The 22,196-nt window shown below is 42.2% G+C and overlaps 1 protein-coding gene across 1 annotated transcript; it reads right to left on the bottom strand.

Moving 5' to 3' along the window:
- Positions 1–3,776: 3,776 nt before the first annotated feature.
- On the bottom strand, positions 3,777–4,686 carry LOC148043835 (uncharacterized). The gene is given in 2 exon segments (XM_087723941.1): positions 3,777–4,029; positions 4,031–4,686. Coding segments are annotated over 2 exon segments (909 nt in total).
- Positions 4,687–22,196: the final 17,510 nt, after the last annotated feature.

Raw genomic sequence — 22,196 nt, 5'->3', positions numbered from 1 at the left:
CTAAGGTTATGAGGTATCCCAATAGACAGATGAGAATATGGAGAACTGGAGAAGAGGACAATTGAGGGTGGCAAAAGGAAGCTTAACTTTTCTTGGCATTTACAAAATGTACAATGCAAAACTACAAAAATGTCTGTTGTATATGTATAGGATATAAAATTATTACATAATTTTATATCCTATACATATGTAATGTAATATAGAAATGTAATTTTATAATATAAAATTACATTTGCCAGCATCAGAAAGCTTTTAAAGAAAACCTCAATATTTTTCACAAATCTTTATTTTTATGCTAATGTGAGAATATAGAATTAACAATTTACCATTGAAATGTATTGTAAGTCATATGATTTGCAAACTACTCATAGATTTGAGGTAGATTGAAGCAGATTGCTGGAATCAGGAAATAAATTAAATAATGTAAATTTAGTCTGAGAAGTTTATCAATGGACAAGGGAAAGAAATATAAACAAATAATTTAAGAGGTCACAATACACAAATGTCTGAATAACTATTGTTGTGAATACAGCCCAAAACTATACACACGTGCAGGCACGCACAATCCCATCACCACCCTGCACAGATCTGTAGCCAAGACCCTCATCTCCAGAACCAAACGCCTAGCCGACAAAGACCACCTGAAAACTGAATTACACACTCTCACAAACGTATTAATCTCCAACAGATTCCAAAGAAAAACAATTACCAACCTAATCCAAAGGGAGACTCCCCCAAAAAACCAGGACACAGAACAGGACAATGGCATCACCCTCTTACCTTACATCAAAGGCACCACAGATAAAATCAGCAAAATTCTCCACAAACACAATATCAAGACAGCCTTAAACACTGACCAAAAAATAGCCAACATCTTAAGAAACCCCAAAGACAAAATCCAGCTAGAAAACCAAGGAGTCTACGAAATACCATACAAAATCTGCCCTGCAACATACATAGGACAAACGAACAGGAGAATAAATGCATGCACCACAGAACACAAGAATGCAGTAAGAAAAAAAGAAAGAAACTTCCTCCCTTTTCCAGGACCTTAAAGCTACAGGACATGAAATTAATTTTGAAGGAACCAGTTTAATCTCCAAAACAGAACACTTCAACAAGAGAATAATTATGGAAGCTATCGAAATAGAGAAACACCCCCACAACATGAATAAACATGATGATACTTCCCACCTACCAGACATCTGGAAAACAGCCCTAATCAACAAATGAGCCCCGCCCACCACCCAGGCTGTTACAACACGAAACAACAATGGATACACAGCCAGCACCAATCAGCACTAATCTACCAATCATGATACAACCACACAACCAATCATTCCACTTACTGAAACAAAGCCAGCACTCCACACACACACACCAAGATTTATAGAAAGATGGCAGCTGAAACGTTGCTAAGACAATCTCAATCTTACACAGGAAAAGACTCGAATACAACAAAACCAGCATACCTACACCCGTGAATATATATATATATATATATATATATATATATATATATATATATATATATATATATATATATGTATGTATGTATGTATGTATGTATGTATGTATGTATGTATGTATGTATGTATGTATGTATGTGTGTGTATATACATATACATATACATATACATATACATATACATACATATACATATACATATACATATACATATACATATACATATACATATACATATACATATACATATACATATACATATACATATACATATACATATACATATACATATACATATACATATACATATACATATACATATACATATACATATACATATACATATACATATACATATACATATACATATACATATACATATACATATATATATATATATATATATATATATATATATATATATATATTTCACGGGTACAGGTATGCAGGTCTTGGTGTATTCATGTCTTTTCCTGTGTAAGATTGAGAGCATCTTGGTGACATTTCGATGAGGTCTCAGTCGGCATCTTCAGGCTGGTGCCTTTAGCTTCGTGCTTGTGCGAGCAAAGCGTGGTCGGAGCTGGTTGGTGGGGATGTGTGAAGTACTGACTTTGTTGCTGTAAGCGTGTTGGTTGGTTACATCTACATTAGTTGATGGAGTTGATGTATGCAGATTAGTCTGCTTTTTCATAACATCCTGTGTGGCTGAGGTAATAGCTGTGTTGTAACAACCTGGGTAATGGGCTGTGTGATGACATCCTGAGCTCTAGTGTAGTGATATCCTGAGTCCTATGCTGCAACATCCTGGGAGGTTGGCTGCATTGTAACATCCTGAGCCTTTGTGTTGTAACCTCCTGAGTTCTGTGATGTAATGTCCTGACCAGATAGCTGTGATGTAACATCCCGGGCTTTGGTTTGACTCCGAGTTTGTGGTCTGTTCATATGTTCATGGCATGTGTCAGTTTGCTTTGTGTGGGGGGTCTGAAGGGGGTGCAGCAGTTGGTGATGCCACCGTGGTTTGGCTTCTGGATGATGGTTGCATTTTATCTATGGGATGGGTTTGGGTTTGAGTCTGGTGAGGGTGATTGGTAGTGGCATCCTGTGTTGTTCTGGGTCCGGTGTTGGTTTTCGTGACTGGGACTCATTTGTTGACTAGGGCTAGTTTCCAGATGTCTGGTAGGTGGGAGGTATCATCACGTTTATTCATTTTGTGGGGGTATTATTCTCTTATTTTTTTTATTGAAAAGTTTTAATAAATTTTACAAATATTTCCCCTTCCCTCCCTCCACCCCAACCCTGCCCCCCTCCAGCCCTCCCTCCCCCCAACTTCCCAGAGCAAAATACAGGGTATAAACATTTAACAATCACTAGCATAAGCTAGCTAACTATAACATCCTGCCTCCCTCTTGTACTTTAACTCCCCTTTTATTTAGCTAAATTTAGATAAATTATAACATTCCTTGTTCATTCATAAGTTAATTGAAATTTCTTAGTCCAATATTTATTTTGAATGTAGTCTATCCATCTTCTCCATTCCAGCTTGTATTTCTCATCTGAATAATCTTTCAAATATGCTGAGATTTTAGCCATCTCTGCTACGTTTATTCTTTTAGCGTCCATTCTTGAATAATAGGCAATTCTTCCTTCTTCCAGCAATCTTGCTGCCGTTATTAAATTCAAAATCAAATTAGTCTCTATAACTGTACAGTCTGTAATTATACCTAGCAAAAACAGCTGAGGAGTGGACTTTATCTTCTTTTTAGAAATATTTTAAGTAAGCCACCATATTTTTGTCCAAAATGCTTTAACTTTTTTACAAATCCACCATACCTGATAATACATAGCATCAACACAATCACATCTCCAATTATAAATTCGGATACATACAAGCTAACTTTTTAGGATCTAAATACCATTTATAAAACATCTTATAAAAATTCTCTCTCAAATTTTAAGCTTGCCTAAATTTTACATTTCTTACCCAAATCTTTTCCCGTGTTTCCATCATTATTAAACAAAGTTATTAATACCTTTCTACCATTCTTCCAAATTTGCATCTTTTTAAAATATTGGTATCATTTGAAAAAAAAAAACTTAAGCAAAACGCTCATTTTTACTACTGTTATCCTTCCCAGCAAAGACAATTGTAATTTTTCCCATTTATTCATCTCTGTCTGTATTTTGTGCCATAATGGTTCATAATTATACTTATATAATTTCCCATTTGAAATTGTAATATAAACTCCTAAATATATAACCTTTTTTACTATCACCCATCGTGTTAGTGTTTCTGATTCTTCTTTTTGATTTATCCTGGAGATGGAGGGTATCCAGCCTTTAGTACATTACTGTAAAAATCTTTTGCCTTCCAAACTGAATTAAGATGATATCTTTCTCCTAAATAATTCGCCACCAATTCAGCTGGAACCTCCCATCTATACTGTATCTGGCGATTTCTAAGTTCATCAACTAGGAATGCATAGTCCTTTCTGGATCTCAACATTTTAGGGGTAATTTCCTTCAGTACAGCCATCTCCTGTCCTGCCACCTGTAGCTTGTTTTTTGTAAGTCACTTGTAATATTCCATTCCTTGTTTTCCTGGTGACAAAATAGATTACAATATCTCTTGGTAGTTGTCTCTGTCTAGCAATCCATGAATTAACACAATAAATTTTATCAATCTGCCAATCATATTCTGCCTTTGGTTCACCAATTAACTGAGCGAAAGCTTCTGCAAAAATCTCTTTCAAATTTTCTTGGTTATTTTCTTTCAGGCCTTTTATTCTCAAAGCAAATTCCATCTCTCTGTATTGTATCATTGTAACTTCTGCCTCTGATTTTTCTATCTTGATTTGAGCCTCATCAACTTTGTTCTCCAAATTCACATTAGACTGATTAATTTCTTCCACCCTATCCTCCAGAGATGTTACATAACCAAGCAAACCCTTAAATGCATCCACTATATCCTCTCTTATTTGTTGATTGTGGGTTTGGATTAAGTCCTTAATTTCAGACATTTTGTCAGACACATCTTTAAGGGCAGTTGTAATTTTTTCTTGCAAAACAGAGGCTTGTTGTGCCTTTAAAGCACCTTGGAGGGCTTCAAATGTCACTGTTTGTGTATCCGCTGAGGGTAATAAAGACTGCAATTTAAGTGTTTGCGCTGGGAGACCTCCAGCACTCTTAGAAGCACTTATTTTTGTTTGTTTTGAAGCCATTTCCAGATATTCAAACCACACTTTCCAGCAGCCAAATTATTGAGTCCAAAAAGGCCACTTAATCCTCCAATTTGTTAGATCTTATAGTTTATTAGTAAACCAACACTATTTTCTTTGATCTTGAGCTCTTGGTTCTTTTAACGACATTAACAAGCACTTAACAAATACTTTCTTTTTAAGTTTCACTTTCACCATGCCCTTTGACTTTGAAATGCCATCTTCATTACCCTTTTGTTCCCCTCAATCTTCACAGAAGGAAGTAATACTGGATCAGAGTTAAAGTTTGTACTTGCAATTATAATCACTCCTGTCTTTGCTCTGCCTGTTTCTTATTCAAATGTAGATTAAAATGTTGATTGCAGGGATGGTCGCGGCGTTTTGTTCTGCTATAGCAGAAGCGTCCCGGACGTGGAGCTCTGTTTGGCTGCTGGGGGCTCTCACCCTTCGAGCCCCAGAATTGCTCCTGGGGGTCTATGGGGAGCTCTACCCTTGCCCGGCTGCTTGCCTCCCCCTCTTTTCCCAAGGGGAAAGTTTTCAAGCTACTAGACAGCTGATTTACGCTGTTCTAGCAGCTTATGGGGCTGGCATTCCCACAGGAATGTCCTTCAATGCCTATGGTGCCACTGGAAACCCCTTCTATAATTATTCTCTTATTCAAGTGTTCAGTTTTGGAGATTAATTTGGTTCCTTCAAAATCAATTTCATGTCCTGTTGCTTTAAGGTGCTGGAAAAGGGAGGAAGATTTTTCTTCTTTTCTGACTGCGTTCTTGTGTTCTGTGATGCGTGCATTTATTCTCCTATTAGTTTGTCCAATGTATGTGGCTGGGTAGATTTTGCATGGTATTTCATAGACTCCTTGGTTTTCTAGCTGGATCTTGTCTTTGGGTTTTCTTAAGATGTTGGCTATTTTTTGGTCAGTGCCGAAGGCTGTCTTGATATTGTGTTTGTGGAGAATTTTTCTGATTTTATCTGGGTGCCTTTGATGTAAGGGGGGTGTTAATTTAAGGTATATGCAATAAGAAGTCAAATTATATATTATATATAATTGATTATATATATAATCAAGACACTTAAAAAGTCAAACAGTATTTGATTTTAAGATTATGCCTGCCAGATGAAGCACCTAAGCACACAAAGGATGACATGGCCTCTTTTTTCCCATCTGGTAACCCTAAACTCTACCTACATCAAACTTTCAAAAACTGTTTCAATAAATCTATTTTTACCTTTTTACTTTATTTTCTAAGAGTGACTAACACTTAAAATAACCATGGGATTCCTTTCTGGCTAAGCATCCTTCTTTGTGTCCTTCAAATACCAGCTTTTCTGGAGAAAAATTAACACAACTGTTAGGTAAGAATGCCTTTCCTGTTAAGAATCTTGTCACTTCCCTGAGTGGAATGTCAAAGTGAACTGGGGAAGAATGACTATTGACTTTCTCTAGCAGAGGAATACCGTTTTGCAATCTCTATTAACTGAAATTCCCAGCAAGTCAAAAAGATGTCTGGCATACCTTGTTAGCAAGCTTTGCCCCTCTGAAAAGTAAATGCCTTTCCTGTTGAGGAATTCATTTCTTATAGTTTCCCAAAGTTATGATTACTGACAATATGGCCAGAGGTAGAATTCTGCCAGCCCCTCTGAAAAGTAAATGACTTTCCTGTTGAGGAATTCATTTCCTGTAGTTTCCCAAAGTTATGATTTCTGACAATATGGCCAGAGGTAGATTTCTGCCAGTTCAGACTGGTTCACCCAAATTTATAGTGGAAATCGCGGGTTGTCCCGGCTACCCACCCCAGTTCTATGGCATTCCATTTAGGGCCTTTTTTAGCCAAAAGCACATGCGCAGAAGGCTGAGCTCACATTTGCAAACTGGTAGGGAAGGTAAGTGAATACCACCTTTGACTATGACACAATACTAGATAATGTTATAGAACCAGGTGAACCATAAAGAAAGATACAAGCAAAGTGATATTGCCACCTTCGGGCTAATTTTCAAGCAGTACCAGTTTAAGTTAGCTCCTTTAAATATTAGGCTTCCCTATTTATTATTGTCAGGGGATTTAAATTTGCTGAATCATGCTGAATTGAAAAGTAAGCAGTAAATATTTGTCTATATTCAAGATGCTGAGTTGATCTCACCATTTGTGTTATAATGACAGAGGTTGTGAACACATTATAAAATGAGGAAAAATCAGGCAGCATGTTTTCTTGTTCACACATTTTATTAAATGGCTCATCAGATTCATAGAATGGTGAGACTGATCAGATTGTTAGTTAGAAAAAGGTTTATCAGGCTTCTGATTCTTTGTTACAATGAATAACATGGCTGTTCTTCTATAATGATCACATTAAGGAAACTGAGATTTTTAAAAAGTGAATAAATCTAAAGCAGTGTTAGCTTTGACATTCCCATAATTCTGATAAGCAGAGTTTAATGAGGCATTAAACTGATTGGCTGGTTACTCACGTCAATGTCAGAGAGCCCTTCACACCTGTCAGCCCCTCCACACACATTATCCATATATGGAATTTAAGTTGCAACACTGAATATTGTCTGTGACAACTTCAGAAGCGGTAGAAAAGCAATCAAATCTGCAAAGCACTTCAAAAGGTTGCTTTGAAGCCATTTGATTTGATTCACTGCTTCAAAGCAGATCCCCACTTTGATTCATTCTTCAGGGATAATTCAGTCAAAGCTTCATTGAATTGAAGCCTCAAACAGCAGTAAACTTTCTTTTATCCTTGAAGTTAGTATTGAGCTAAATTCACATTCATGCCCACATTAATTGGTTTGTGCAGTCTTGTGCATGCTGTGGTATCTTTCCTTGAGGAGTCCTCCTTGAATTCAGCAACCTTTAAAATTCCCTGTCTCTAACTTCAGAGGAGCTCACTGACACTATGGTCATGGGGAAACTGCAAAATGCTCTGGACCTATATTAGTCTGCATCCCAGTTAAAATATGGAATGGAGATGGCATTAACTGTTATTTTATTTATTTATTTATTTTATTAGAAGATTAGATGAAACAGAGGGAATCAAGATCTCGTAAAGTGTTAATACTACTTTATAATGTCTTGGTAAGGCCATACTCTCTTTGAGCAGGAGTCGCAAATCTAGGAGAACCCACGGATTATGTACATGATCTGTTTGGGGTAGTGCCACCCCATCCAAGACCGAAGGTGTCAATTCTCCATAGGCCAAAGAACCTCAAACCCAGAGCCACTCAGTCTTGCAGGTTCAACCTGTTGCTTCCCATCCAACCTCTAACAGCCTCTGGGCACTGCAAGAGGGTATCATTAGGTGTCCTTTGGAGGGAGGTTGATATCACGGCCCTCTTTTTTCTTTTACTACTACAGTGTGTGCTACATGGGACTGTCTTTGAAATCCAAGAAACCACAGCCCACTTACTAAATGATACTTGTCACCATGAAGAAATAACATCTGTGCTTCAAATGCTGCATAGGTTGCGATTTAAAGTACTGGTTATTACATATAAAGCCATATTTCATTTGGCACCAAGCTATATTCTGGCATGCCTGCTCCAATCAGAATCAACCATCCCAATTCATTTGCCCAGGACAAATTTCTGATAGTCTTCCATTACTGATGTATTTATTTATTTAGCATATGGCAAATGCATGAGCTTATAGTGGTTCAAATGTTAATGTCCAGTCCACCCAGCCATTCAAGGACAGGGTGGTCTATGTTGAAAAAAGTCAGACATTGATTTTTGTAAGCTCTTAATGGACATTTGGTCGCGCTGATCGATGATCTCTGGCTGGCCAGAGATAGGGGTCACCCCTCTATCCTTGTGCTCCTTGACCTCTCAGCGGCCTTTGATACCATAGACCATGGTATCCTTCTGCGACGGTTGCGAGAGGTGGGAGTGGGAGGCACCGTTCTTCGGTGGTTCTCCTCCTACCTCTCGGACAGGTCGCAGTTGGTGTTGGTCGGAGGGCAGAGATCGACCCCAAGGCCCCTCAACTACGGGGTGCCAGAGGGTTTGGTCCTGTCCACCCTCTTATTTAACATCTACATGAAGCCACTGGGTGAGATCATACGCCGGCGCGGGATTAAGTACCACCAATACGCAGACGATACGCAGTTGTATCTGTCTGCTGCGTGCCAACTCAGCGAAGCAGTAGAAGTGATGTGCCAGTGCCTGGAGGCTGTTAGGGTCTGGATGGGAGCAAACAAGTTGGCACTCAATCCAGACAAGACCGAGTGGCTTCTGATGTTCCCCCCCAAAGATTGGCCAATTATTCCATCTCTCAGGCTGGGGGTGAAATTATACGCCCCTCAGAGAGGGTTTGCAATTTGGGAGTCCTCCTGGATCCTCAGCTGACTTTAGAACACCACTTGTCGGCTGTGACCAGGGGGACCTTTGCCCAGGTTTGCCTACTGCACCAATTGCGACCCTACCTGGAACGGGAGGCCCTTCAGACAGTCACTCACGCCCTTGTGACCTCAAGACTGGATTATTGTAATGCGCTCTACATGGGGCTGCCCTTGAAGAGTGTTCGAAGACTCCAGTTAGTCCAGAACGCAGCTGCGCGAGCGATTGTGGGTGCACCCAGGTACACCCACATCACACCTATCCTCCGCGAGCTGCACTGGCTACCCATTAGTCTCCGAATCCGCTTCAAGGTGCTGGTTGCTACCTATAAAGCCCTACATGGCATCGGACCTGGGTACCTGAGAGACCACCTCCTGCCGATTATCTCCCTCAGACCGATTAGATCTCACAGGTTAGGTCTCCTCCGGATTCCATCTGCCAGCGAATGTCGGCTGGCGACCCCCCGGGGGAGAGCCTTCTCTGTTGCAGCTCCAGCCCTCTGGAATGATCTCCCTGTCGAAATCCGGACCCTTACTACCCTCCCGGCCTTCCGCACAGCCAAGTCCTGGCTGCTCCAGCAGGCCGGGGGGCCTGTGAAACATCCAGCTCCACGGAAATTGTGAATGCCGCAGTTTTGTTTTAAAGTGTTGTCTTTGTCTAGTTTTCCCCCTTCCCTTGTCTATTGTGAGCCGCCCGGAGTCCTTCGGGAGTGGGTGGCATACAAGACAAATAAATAAATAAATAAATAAATAAATAAATAAATAAATAAATAAATGAATGAATGAATGAATGAATGAATGAATGAATGAATGAATGAATGAATGAATGAATAAATAAATAAATAAATAAATAAATAAATAAATAAATAAATAAATAAATTTGGACACAATGTGATGCATATTTTGTTAGGAAGCACCACAGTCACACCATTACTGAGATGAATAATGATGGATGGAGGAACTTTGTTCTTTAGTTTTTATTATTTTCTAGGCTTTTTTAATATAGATATTTTATTGCCTATATTTTATAATTGTAAACTGTTAGATCCGGTAAAGGAGGCACAAAAGGCTTCAGTAAACAACAGCTCTTTATTGCAAGTCAAGTAAACATCCAGCTAAGGAATGGTCGGACAGCATCCCCTTTTAAAGGGATCTGTCAGACCTCTCAGCCAATGAGATTCAACCTCTATTCCTGCCGGAACAGAGGTCCTTGGTGGAAACCTCTTGCAGTCTGTCAGCGGGGGGGGGGGGGATATCTAACAACCGTCCCCTCTAGGATGGAACAATCTAACTAGTGACTAGTCACTTCTGCGTAGTTCTGCCTGACCTGCGCAGTTCAGTCTTGGTGTTAACTTCACGCAAGTCGGACGGACCTGTTGCTCCTGCAGATCTGCCTGGTGGAACCTCCTGGAATCTTTCACAGGCCGCAGCTGGCGCTTCTGGTATTGACTCGGTAAGAGCTCACTGTGGGCCTGTAACGCAGACATTCTTGGGTTTTCTTCAGGACTGTTATTTTGTTTGTAACTTCTTTCGGTTTGTGCAGGAGTTATGTTTGGCTGTCTGAGCATTGAGTTAGACAGGCAGCTACAGAGTTGGTCAATATGCCTTCTCCAGTTTCTACCGTCCTCGAGTTTTACAGTGTATGATCGTGGACCGGTAATACCACTTATAGTTGCAGGAATCCATAACGTTCCCCCGGTGTAATTGGGTGCATATACTGAATCTCCTATCTTGAAGGACCTGACTTTGCTAGTGTAGTCAGGGGATGATGAGGTGGAATAATTTGGGTGTAGCCGGTCTAGGTGAGACCTAAGGCGGCGGCCCATGAGGAGTTCAGCTGGACTTCTTCCAGTGGTAGCACTGGGTATGATGTGTTGAATGAGTAAATAGTGATCAATTCGTGTCTGCCAATCACCTGGGCCTATTCTATTGAGGGCTTCTTTTGTGGATCTTACCATTCATTCTGCCTGGACATTGGAGGCTGGATGGAACGGCGCAACCAGGGTGTGTCTGATTTCCTGAGCTGCTAGGAATGTTTCAAATGTCATGGCCATAAATTGGGGCCCGTTGTCGGAGACTAACACATTGGGGAACCCGTGCATGGCAAATAGTTTCCGTAGTACCTTGATGACCGATTCTGCTGTAGTGGAATTCATCAGGACTACTTCTAACTATTTAGAAAATGTGTCCACGACTATGAAGAAGGTTTGGCCATGGACTAGTCCAGCGAAATCAATGTGTATTCTGGACCATGGTGCTTGCAGGTGCTCCCATTCCTTGGCAGGCACTTCTGGGGGAGCCGGTCTGGACTCCTGACAGGGTGTGCATGTGGCTACCCATTCTTGTATATCCTTGTCCATGTTAGGCCACCAAACATAACTCCTTAGAGACTTCATTTTACCAATCCCCGGGTGCCCTACATGCAGTGCTTCTAAGACTGCTATCCACAATTGTTTGGGAATGACTACCCTGTGCTGCACAACAAACAACCATTAATAACCAACAATTCATCCCGCTTGGAAAAATACATTTTGAATTCAGACTCTACAGGTCCCTTGGGCCACCCCCTCCACACCCAGTTCAAAATCTGCTTTATTACAGGGTCCTTTGCAGAGTGGCATGCAATGTCACTGGATGAGATGGGTCCGGAGTCCAGGCAGTCAATAAGGAGGACCAATGTCTTGGGGGGTGGGTCAGCGAGAATTTTGGGCAATGGGCAGTGGCTCAAGGCATCTGTGTGCCCTAACATGGTGCCTGGTCGGTGGATGAGGCTGTAGGAATAGGCTGCGAGAAATATCGTCCATCTGGTCATCCAGGGAGATAGTGATACCAGGGTGGGTTGATCCCCAGCAAGCAATCCTAGCAATGGAGTGGTGGTCTGTGATCAGTTCAAAAGTTCTGCCATAGAGATACTCGTGGAATCTTTTTTACTATGGCTACTGCAGCCAAAGCCTCACGGTCCAGTTGGCTGTAGTTACACTCAGCGGCGGATAATGTCCTGGAGTAAAATGCAATGGGGGCTTTAGCACCATTTGGCATGCGGTGGCTAAGAACTGCACCGACACCAAAAGGGGATGCATCACAGGTCAGCACCAGAGGCAGGGTCTGACTGTATTGTACTAGGAACAAGTCTGCTGATAAGAGTCTTTTTACGGCAGCAAATGTGGTGGCCTCGGTTTTGCCCCAGGACCACTTCGCGTTCTTTGCTAGGAGACGATGTAGTGCTTCAGCAACTGTCGCTTTCTGTTTGAGAAAGATGCTGTAGAAGTTAAGGAGCCCGAGGAATGCCTATAGTTTGGTCTGATTGTGAAGTGTGGGGGCTTCCTTAATTGCTTTAATTTTTTGTGAGGTTCGGTGAATCCCAGACCCATTGATCATGTACCCTAGGGATTCGACTTTTGGTACATTTTTCTTTTTTCAGGCAGAGGCCCTTGTCTCTGATTCTAGTCAGAACTGTTCGTATGCATTTTAAAAGTTGCGCTTCATCTGTGGCCGATACCAAAATGTCGTCGAAATAGGGGACAACTCCTGGTATCCCCTGCAAAAGTCGTTCCATGATGCTTTGGAACAGTCAAGGGGAGATACTAATGTCAAATTGTAGGCGGTTGCATTTGAATGCACCCCTGTGCATTACAATGGTTTGGGCCTCCATGGTAGCGCCATCTACTGGCAATTGCTGATATGCCTGTGCCATATCTAATTTAGCAAAGATTTTTCTTGGGCCGAGGGAATGAATAGGTGCTGTACAACGGGTACAGGGTAAGTGCTTTTTTGTAACGCTTTATTAATTGTACATTTATAGTCAGCGCAGATGCACACACACCCATCAGATTTGACAGGTGTCACAATTGGCGTTCCCAGCATGCATGATCGACTGGTTCGAGGATGCCCTGGCTCATGAGCTTATCAATTTCTTTGTCGATTTTTGGCTGGAGAGCGAAAGGTATTCTCCTGGGCTTTAGCCTAATTGGGGCTATTGCGGGGTCTAAGCTAAAAGAAATGGGGGTTCCTTTGTACTCACCCAAACCAGTGCCGAAGACGTCCTCGAACTCCTTAAAGATGGCTTCAACGGCAGCTTCTGTGGCATCCTCCTCTACAGAGTTGACTCTGGTCACTTCCATTCCCAGGGCTTGGAACCAATCAAACCCTAGCAGGCTCTGGAGGTCATCTCTGACCACTGTCACAGGGAGGTTTTTTGCAGAATTCCTTGTGACTTATCCGGAAAGGGCCCATGATGGGGACCTGGTTCCCCTGGTAGTCACGTAGGCAGACATCGGGCCCTCTTGGTTGTTTCCAATTTCGAGTAATGCCGTTTGGACAGGGGGCGCCATCAGTTTTCATGCAATTAATTAATGAAGTTTTACATGACCATCTTTACAAAGGCGTGATGGTCTATCTAGATGATATCCTTATTTACACGGAAACATGTGAAGAACATGTGAAACTTGTTCGCACAGTTCTCAAAAAACTATGTGCAACTATATGCCAAATTATCCAAGTGCAAATTTCATCAGGAGAAGGTAGATTACCTGGGCTATCGAATCTCCCACAAAGGGATAGAGATGGACCCAGCAAAGGTTAAAGCTGTCACCGAATGAGAAGCCCCATGTACACGTAAGCAGTTACAGAGCTTCTTGAAATTTGCTAACTTCTATCATCAATTTATTCCCTCTTTTGCTAAGATCGCTCTACCAATCACAAACCTCCTAAAGTCAAAAGGAGGGGCAAAGCCCAAACCAAGCAAACCTTTGAACTGGACTATGGAATGTCAGGCTGCTTTCGAGAAATTGAAATGCCTGTTTGCAGAGGAACCGGTCCTCAAACATCCAGACATGGACACACCTTTTGTGGTCCAGGCTGATGCTAGTGATGTGGCAGTGGGGGCAGTACTGCTTCAGGCAAATGCACAAGGGAAATTACAACCCTGTGCTTACACCTCTCGTAAGCTAACCGACACTGAGAGACACTGGGCTATTTGGGAGAAGGAAGCTTTTGCTGTTCGTTGGGCTTTGATGACCTGGCGTCATTTTCTAGAGGGCACAAAACACCCTTTTGAGGTGTGGACTGACCACAAGAACTTAGAGGCATTGAAGACCCCCAGAAAACTATCTCCCAAACAAATGCAGTGGGCACAACATTTCAATAGATTCAATTTTACTTTGAAATACATTCCGGATGGAAAATTTTTTATGGCTGATGCTTTGTCCAGGCTTCCGCAGTACAACAGTTCAAAACTCAGTGTTGTCCAGCCTGTCATGCCCACGAGAAGTCTGGCCACTCCTGTTGTCACCAGGAGTCAGGCGACCTCTAAATTAGAGGTCACACAAGACCTTGTCACTAACCTCAAGGGGGCTGTTACAAATGATGAGTGGTTCCAGCAACATAAGAATGAGTGCACCATGAAAAATGGACTGGCTTGGATTGGTGCTAAATTGTACATGCCTACATCCATTAGATCCACGGTCCTTCAACATGCTCATGATTCTCGCATGGCCGGACACTTTGGGTTTGTCAAAACCCTGCACCTCATTAAGAGGCGGTTTTGGTGGTCTTCATTGAAAAAAGACATTGAATCTTATGTGGCTAGTTGCCCCACTTGTGCTGCAGCAAAACGCCCGCTGGGTAAACCCCAGGGGTTGCTCCAGGTGGTAGCCCACCTGGAAGTCCCGTGGAAGTAGATCTCTATGGATTTCATTGTTGAACTTCCAGAGAGTCAGGGAAATACAGTGATCTGGGTTGTCACTGACTTATTCTCCAAGCAAGTTCATTTTATTCCTTGCTCCAAGATCCCATCCGCCAAATCCCTGGCTAAGTTGTTCATCACACATATCTATCGCTTGCATGGGGTTCCGGACTGCATCATTTCGGATAGGGGGGTCCAGTTCATTTTGGAAAGAATTCCTGAAACTGATTGGCTCCGCCCAGGGGTTAAGCTCCTACCACCATCCTCAGACTAATGGGGCCTGCGAGAGGACTAACTCTGTGCTGGAACAATATCTTTGCTGTTTCATGAGGTAGCATACAACAATTCAGTGTACAGTAGCACAGGCTTTACCCCCTTCCAGGTGGTTTACAGACATGATTTTGTGCCCATCCCCGAGATTTCTCATGAGAAACCACAGGTGTCGCCCTCTCCGAGTGGAGTGATCGCCTTCGAGAGATGTGGCCTTTGACGTACCGGGCGCTGGATGCTGCATACCCCGCGCACAAGAAACAGGCGAATAGGAAACGGGCAAAACCTAAATAACTATAAAGTTGGTGATCGTGTCTATTTATCCACTAAGTTTCTTCAGAAAACTCAAAAGTCTAAAAAATTGGGTCCCAAATACGTTGGCCCGTTTCCAATTATCAAAGTCATCAACCCTGTCTCCGTCCGTCTCCAATTGCCTAAGTATCTCAACCGGGTTTATCCTGTTTTGCATGTTAATCTCCTGAAACCGGAACGTACTTCTCCATTGAGGGCTCCTTTTCCGCCTCCACCTGCTCCGCTTTTGGTTGAGGGTGAGCAACATTTTGAAGTTTGGGAGATTTTGGACTCTCGTAAATGGAGAAACCGTATTCAGTATCTTGTGGCTTGGAAACATTTTCCCCCTTCTCACATTGAATGGGTTGACAAATCCCATGTGCAGGCTCCTCGTCTGCTCCACAAGTTCTACTCTACTTACCCAGACAAACCCTGACCTCACTTCGGATTTCTAATTTCCCCCTTCCCCTTTTCTCTTCTATGTCATGTTGTTCATTTGTTTGTCTGTGTTCTTTCGTTTCTGCAGGTTTGACCATCCTTTTCTGGAGGAGGGCCGGATGTCAGCCTCTGCTTCGCTGCTGCTTTTCAGCTGCCATTGAAACAGGGAGGGGGGCATGGTATTTGGGAGGGGAATCATTCTGTGCTGGAGGACTGTTTAATTAGGGAGTTATTCTCACCATCTCTTTGCGAATGCAGAAGGAAGGGAGTTTCCCACCAAGGCCAACTGTCCAGCATTCCATCCTGATGATGATTTTCAAAGATGTCTCCCACCTGACAGTTGGGTGAATTATGATTGGACTATGGACTGGGGTACCAAGGGGAGGGGATTGAATCTTGTATTGATATCTATTGCTTTTGTGCCTTTTTATTCAGATTCAGCTTTGCTTTGCTTCTTTTTGTTTGTAGCCAGTGTATAAGTACACTTAATTCTGAAATATGGACTTGAGTGGTTTCTTTCTTGGTTATTAAATGAAGGGGCAGTGACATTAGGACTCCAAGATTGCGGGCCCTCTCTGAGGGGGCTAAAATTTCTCCCCCTATCATCAAAGATGGAACAAGATGCACAAATCGGGATGATGGAAACCACAGCCACTCAGTCTTGGAGGGATTGAGCTTGAGTCTGTTCCTCCCCATCCAGATCCACACAGCCTCCAGGCATCGGGACATCACATCAAGGGCATCGTTTGGGTGGTTTGGGGTAGAGATGAAAAGTTGGGTATCATCAGCATATTGATGATACTGTACCCCAAAACCACGGATGATCTCACCCAGTGGTTTCGTATATATATTGAACAGGATGTATGTTTAAAAAAAACTTTAAGGCAGGATATGTCCCAGGACTATGGCATTGAGTGGAGCAGACATGATCTCAGAAAGTTTTGTGAGGGAGAATGGCCTATCTTTGGGGTTGGAAGGCCCAAAAAAGGCTTCTCTGAACTTGTGGAATTGAGCATAAAAAGCATAGATTACTTAGGGCTCATACCTCAGAGAAGAAGGAACTTCAAAAGGCAAGAGGAAACACATTTTTTTTCCTCACCAAGGCTCCTAGACAGAGTGGGAGGCCAGGGGACCTGCCGGAAGAATTGTCGATGAGGTTGTTTGCGGGGATCGGTAGTTAAAGGCACATATGCTGTTGTTAATCAGGTTGCTTCAGCCTGTCTCTTTTGTGACAAAATAACCCAAAGACAGGATGGAAACTTCCTTTGGAAGTCCTTCTACAGGGTTCCCGGGTGCTGTGTGGCAAATAGATTTCTCCACAATTTCCCCAGAAATTGGGATTTAGAGATCTCTTGGTTTTGTGTGTACTAAAAGACATTGTGCCAATATTTGGGGCACCTTTCTGTAGGGCCTCAGATTCTGGCCACCATCAGATGAATCAAGAGTACCACCCAGATGCAAATGATGTGTTAATGAAAGTCTCCATGCATCTTGATCTTTAAAAATATGCAAGCTAGGGCTGGGAGATCAAGATAGAAGAGTTTGGATCTTTAAAACCCGCTGGCAGATTCAAATTAGAAATGGAACACCCCAGGACAGAGACAGGTATTAACAATCTAGTGCTTAAGGAGATAGAACATTGGGCATAACTTTGAGCAAAAGTAAGAAAATTAGCAGGTAATAAGAAGGAAAAGCCTATTGAATGGGAAGACCTAGGTAATTGGACTTGATTAATTTGATGTAATGTCTGTTGAAATTCTTAGGTGTGTCTAAGTCTTTGTGCACCCTCAAGGTAATTGAAACTAAGATGTCTCCAATCCAAAAGGACACAAGAAAAGTTTCATCCTTGTAGTTATTGTGTGTTTAAATTATTTACCTGTTCATTTTGTTCCTGAAGCATGTGAATCCATACTTCACAGCTCAGGTGACACAAACTGGTTCCTAGGCTTTTGGAATTAAGTGGAAACTTCATGCTGTCTATTCCCCACAGAGTAGTGGTGTTGAAAAATTTAATGATTTGATTTAACGACAAAACCAACTAATAGGAGACAATTATGAGGGTTTTTGGTTGTAGCAGGGTATTGTAGAATATGGATACTGAATTTTGCCCTTCTAGCCAAACCACCGTATGAATCCACAAAAGAGACAAAGATAAGAGAAAAGACAGAAAAACGAAAAAAGACAAAAGACAGAGTCTCAATGAAACATTTAGTTCCTGTCCTGTTATAGCTTGCATGTTTGTCTTTGTTGATGTGTTTAAGTGTTTAGAAAGAGAAAGAGAGAGTGTGTCTCTGACATCAGTGCCCTCCACCTGTGCAGCCTTAACATAAAGTGGTGACACTGAAGGGGTAGGAGACCCAGGGAGACAAAAGGTGGAATCAAATATTGGTTAGAATGAACAAACGGTCCCCTTAGGTGGGGCCAGGAGGAAGGAAACCAAAAAGATTACCGAAGGGACAGATCAGGTGGACCACAAACCAGGTCCAAGGGAGCAGTTGAGACAAAAACTCAGATTGCCCCTAAGGGAATTTTATTGCCAGAAGCTGAGGGGGAGCTACGTAAGGTGTGGATATGCTCCATTCTCAGTGGCTGATTTATATAATTGGAAAAATCAAATTCCTGCTTATAAAGAAATTCAGATGTGATGCATGTTCTTTTTTGCATCAATTTTTCTGAACTCACCAGTCTGCTTGGTCTGACATACAAAGTCTGATGGAAATTATATTACCCCAGAGAAAAGAAGTGTGGTGAAAAGGAACCCTTCATTTAGGGGCTAGAACAAAAAACAGGCATTTGAAATTTCAACTTACCAACCTTGAGAAATCTTTCAATTCGTATGTGGAGTAATACAGGACTTGGAGTCCTGATCCCAGAAAAGGGAAGTGGCAACACCCCGCAGCTTATCAAAAGGGAGGTTAGCTCATTGCCTTAAAATCCTGGCCGCAAACTGCTCTTCTGATCAAGGAAACTAATAAATTGACTTTTAGGAAGCCAATTACTCTATTTACTAGTCATTCAATTCATGGAGTATTAGATACAAAGAGCATTAGTGTTCAAGTGGCAGAGTTGTGAGTTTTAATACGAGCACTAGGGCACAGAATGAAAGTATAAATATTTGGACGGATTCTAAATAAGCTATCCTCACATTACATGTCCATGCTGAAAGAGGACTCTGAATAGCAGAAGAAAGGAAGAACAACTAGTGTGCTTGCTCAAGGGAATTAAAGATTCCATATGAGGAAATCTGCACAATCTCTCCCAGCTGGATGGTCAGATCCAGCAGAATAGGGAAAAGCAGCTGACAGAGAAGCAAGGCAGCAACCCGAGATGATCAGAGCTACCCTGACATGACAGCTTATGTAGCATTGGAAATGCCAAGGGGACTGAGCCCCAGATATTCTAAAGCAGAGGAACTCCAGGCAACTGTAGATTTGAAGGGACATAAGCAGGGAGAATGGTATATACTCCCAGATGGAAGAATTTATGTACCAAAAAATTTAACCTGGCCAGTAGTAAAAGACTCCCACTCAACAACTCACATGGGCAAGAGTGCATTAGCAAAAGCTTTTCAGCGTATCATGTACATCAATCCCCTTCACTCACTATGTGCCCATGCAACTGAGAGATGTAACACATGTGCTCAGGTTAATCCAAGACAAAGACCTAGACTCCCTCATGGAAGTCAACCCAAAGGATATTATCCCATGGATTCATTAGTTATTAACTTCACAGACATGCTCAAGTGTGGGCTATATAAGGCAATGCTAGTCATAAATGAGTGAATGCATTGCCACTAGGTGCTTTGGTCTGTGTGATGCACTACACAAAAGGAAATTGGGTTATCTCCTTTTGAAATGATGTTTGGGAGATCCCCAGTTATAAGTGCTAACTTGAAAAATCATATAGGGCACCTAGGTCAAATGGGGGCCTCATGGGTGAGCCAAACAGTGAGAGAACTGAGTGGGCAAGTACAAGAGATCCAGTGGTGCTGTGCATCCCTCAGTCCACCATTTCTAGTCATAGTATTCAGGTGGGAGAAAAGTATAGGTAAAACACTAGAAAGGAGAAGAATTTGAAACCTAGACGGAAGGGCCCGTATACTGTGGTCAGGTGTTCTCCACTTGCAGTAAAAATGTTGGAATCCAAGTTTTGGATTCACTGGACTCGAGTTAAGCCAGCTGCTGATGAGTATTGTGGGGCAGACCAGGATGAAGCCCATCCTCTAGTGATATGCTTAAAGAAACACCCCCTATAAGCTTCCCTACTGGCAACGGGAAGTTCTTATGGGGCAGAAGAAGCCCTACTGAAACCACAACCGAAAGCTGGTTTCTCGACGTATGGCTGAAGAATTGAAGGAAGGAAGACAACATTCCATTTGTGTTTTTAAAGCGTTGTCTTTGTTGTCTTTGTCTATTTATCCCCCTTCCCTTGTCTATTGTGAGCCGCCCGGAGTCCTTCGGGAGTGGGCGGCATACAAGACAAATAAAATGAAAATGAAATTAAATTTATTAGCTATAAGATGTATTAGAAAGTTTGAGCACCTGTCAGGAAATGGCAAGCCAAGTATTCATATGTTCTATCTCTCGCTTTAGTGAATGTATGTATTTGTTGTATTGCATATTCATCCCTCAGGAATTGCTCCCTCCAGAGGAAAACAGTTGCTGAGGCTAAAATCATTGACTGTGACAAAGAGGAGTGTGAATCTTCTGATGACACTTATGTTTGAGGAACTGTGGGAATGGGTTCTTTGTAGTATAATAGGAGTTTTTGGATTGTGGGTGATATGTTTAGCAAATAAGATTTGGTTTTATAGATTGCCCAAAGATGATATTGCCCTTCCTCAAACTATATAGAACCCCTGCCTTCTCTCTGACGTGGTGATTCAGTAGGCTAAAAGAATTGTGTTAGGAGATGTTTTGCGTGAAGGACAATTATGGCTGTTATTGCCAAAGAGCTTGCTAAGTGATAATGTCTTGAATAGTAGTTCCCAGAGCATAGGGAAAATGGGCCCCTGCAACAATTGAGAAAAGGGAACTATATGTTAAGAGTGCTGGAGTTAGGTCAAAGCCTAATCAATTGGTCTGACCCTGACCTAGGCCAAAAATGTTGGTTGTGCTTGTCTGCAACCTCTTCATCTTACAATGCTGTTCCAGTTGAGCCAGTTTTTGGGGAAATGACCAGAGCTATGATAGTCTTTGACAAGGGAGGTAGATGGGGAACTAGAATGGCAGAAGCCCAGCTACATGGTGAAAAGACTGGGGATGAGCTGCCTCCCCATTGCTAGCCCCATAGCAGTTGGTGTAGAAATTATAGGGTCACCCTCCTTGTGCATCAAACGATATCAGGAGCCTGGCATTCCTGTGGGGTCACTATCAGAGGAACAATGCCCATCTGAAATGTATCGTGCCCCCAGGAAAACCCTTGTAGACATAAAATTGGCTCACAGCATGTCTCCCTCTGCTCACAAGATCTTCCAACAGAAAGTCACTTTCCCGCTCCCACCTCCACTTGTTTCCAGACCTTAGGAATAAGTTAATGGATCCTAATCAAAAAGTTCCATTACAGCCCCTGACTGGTATGTTCCTAGCAGGAACCTTACAAGTCTGGACTAATGAAAGGAACCTCCGAGCCCATGCCTTCTCCGTGAACATTGGCGTATATGTAGGAGAAAATGGAGTTTTCTTTCCATGTGGGAAAAATGCATATCTAGGTTTACCCACCAATTGGACAGGCACATGCACTCTAATACACCTCCTCCCTAAAAATGGGTGGTAAGTAGGGAACAGACCCTCCCTGTACCCCTCATGGGACAGGTCCAGGAAAGAATGCTGCTCCTAATTCCGCTATTAGCGATCTTGAGAATAGGGACTACAATTAGAACGGGTGTAGGTGGAATGACCTACTCCATTACACAATTCAGGCAGCCGTTAGAAGAATTCCAAGAAAGCCTGAACCAAATTGCTGAACTGGCATGCCATAGATCTTTTAACTGCTGAAAAGGGTTGGCTATGTGTATTCCTGGGAGAAGAGTGCTGTTTCTGTATGAATAGATCAGGGGCAGTCCGGGGTGGTGGTTAAAGAACTATGAGACCGAGCTTCCTCAATTGGCCAAAAAATGCAAGGGACAGATGAATGGTTCTCTTGGCTACAGGAAACAGGTTGGATGAGACCTGTAAAGGAAGTATTGGTTGAAAAGGAGTGGATATGAACACAACCCTAACATTTATGAAACTACACATTAGGGTGAAGTTTCAAAAGGGAGGAATGAGGCAGCCAGGAGAAAATGGCCAAAATATGACCATATCACCTGGGTATATGAGCCCCCAGGTTCTAACTAGCTTTTGAATATCAATATAGACTTAATATGGATTTTTATTAAGTTGCAACAAACCTTACTGGAACAGTGCGGCAAGACACTGTAAAGGAGGGGCACAGGAAGCCAGGCATGGATGTAAGATAGAACAGAGGTGAAAGGGCCAATAGCTTAAGACAT

The sequence above is a fragment of the Thamnophis sirtalis genome, unplaced genomic scaffold (genome assembly GCF_051295495.1).
Source record: "Thamnophis sirtalis isolate CommonGarterSnake01/CBP01778 unplaced genomic scaffold, rThaSir2_p1.2 scaffold_10, whole genome shotgun sequence".
NCBI classification, from domain to species: Eukaryota; Metazoa; Chordata; class Lepidosauria; order Squamata; family Natricidae; genus Thamnophis; species Thamnophis sirtalis.
Note: the sequence above shows the minus strand (reverse complement) of the source record. Positions and strands in the feature narration are given on the sequence as shown.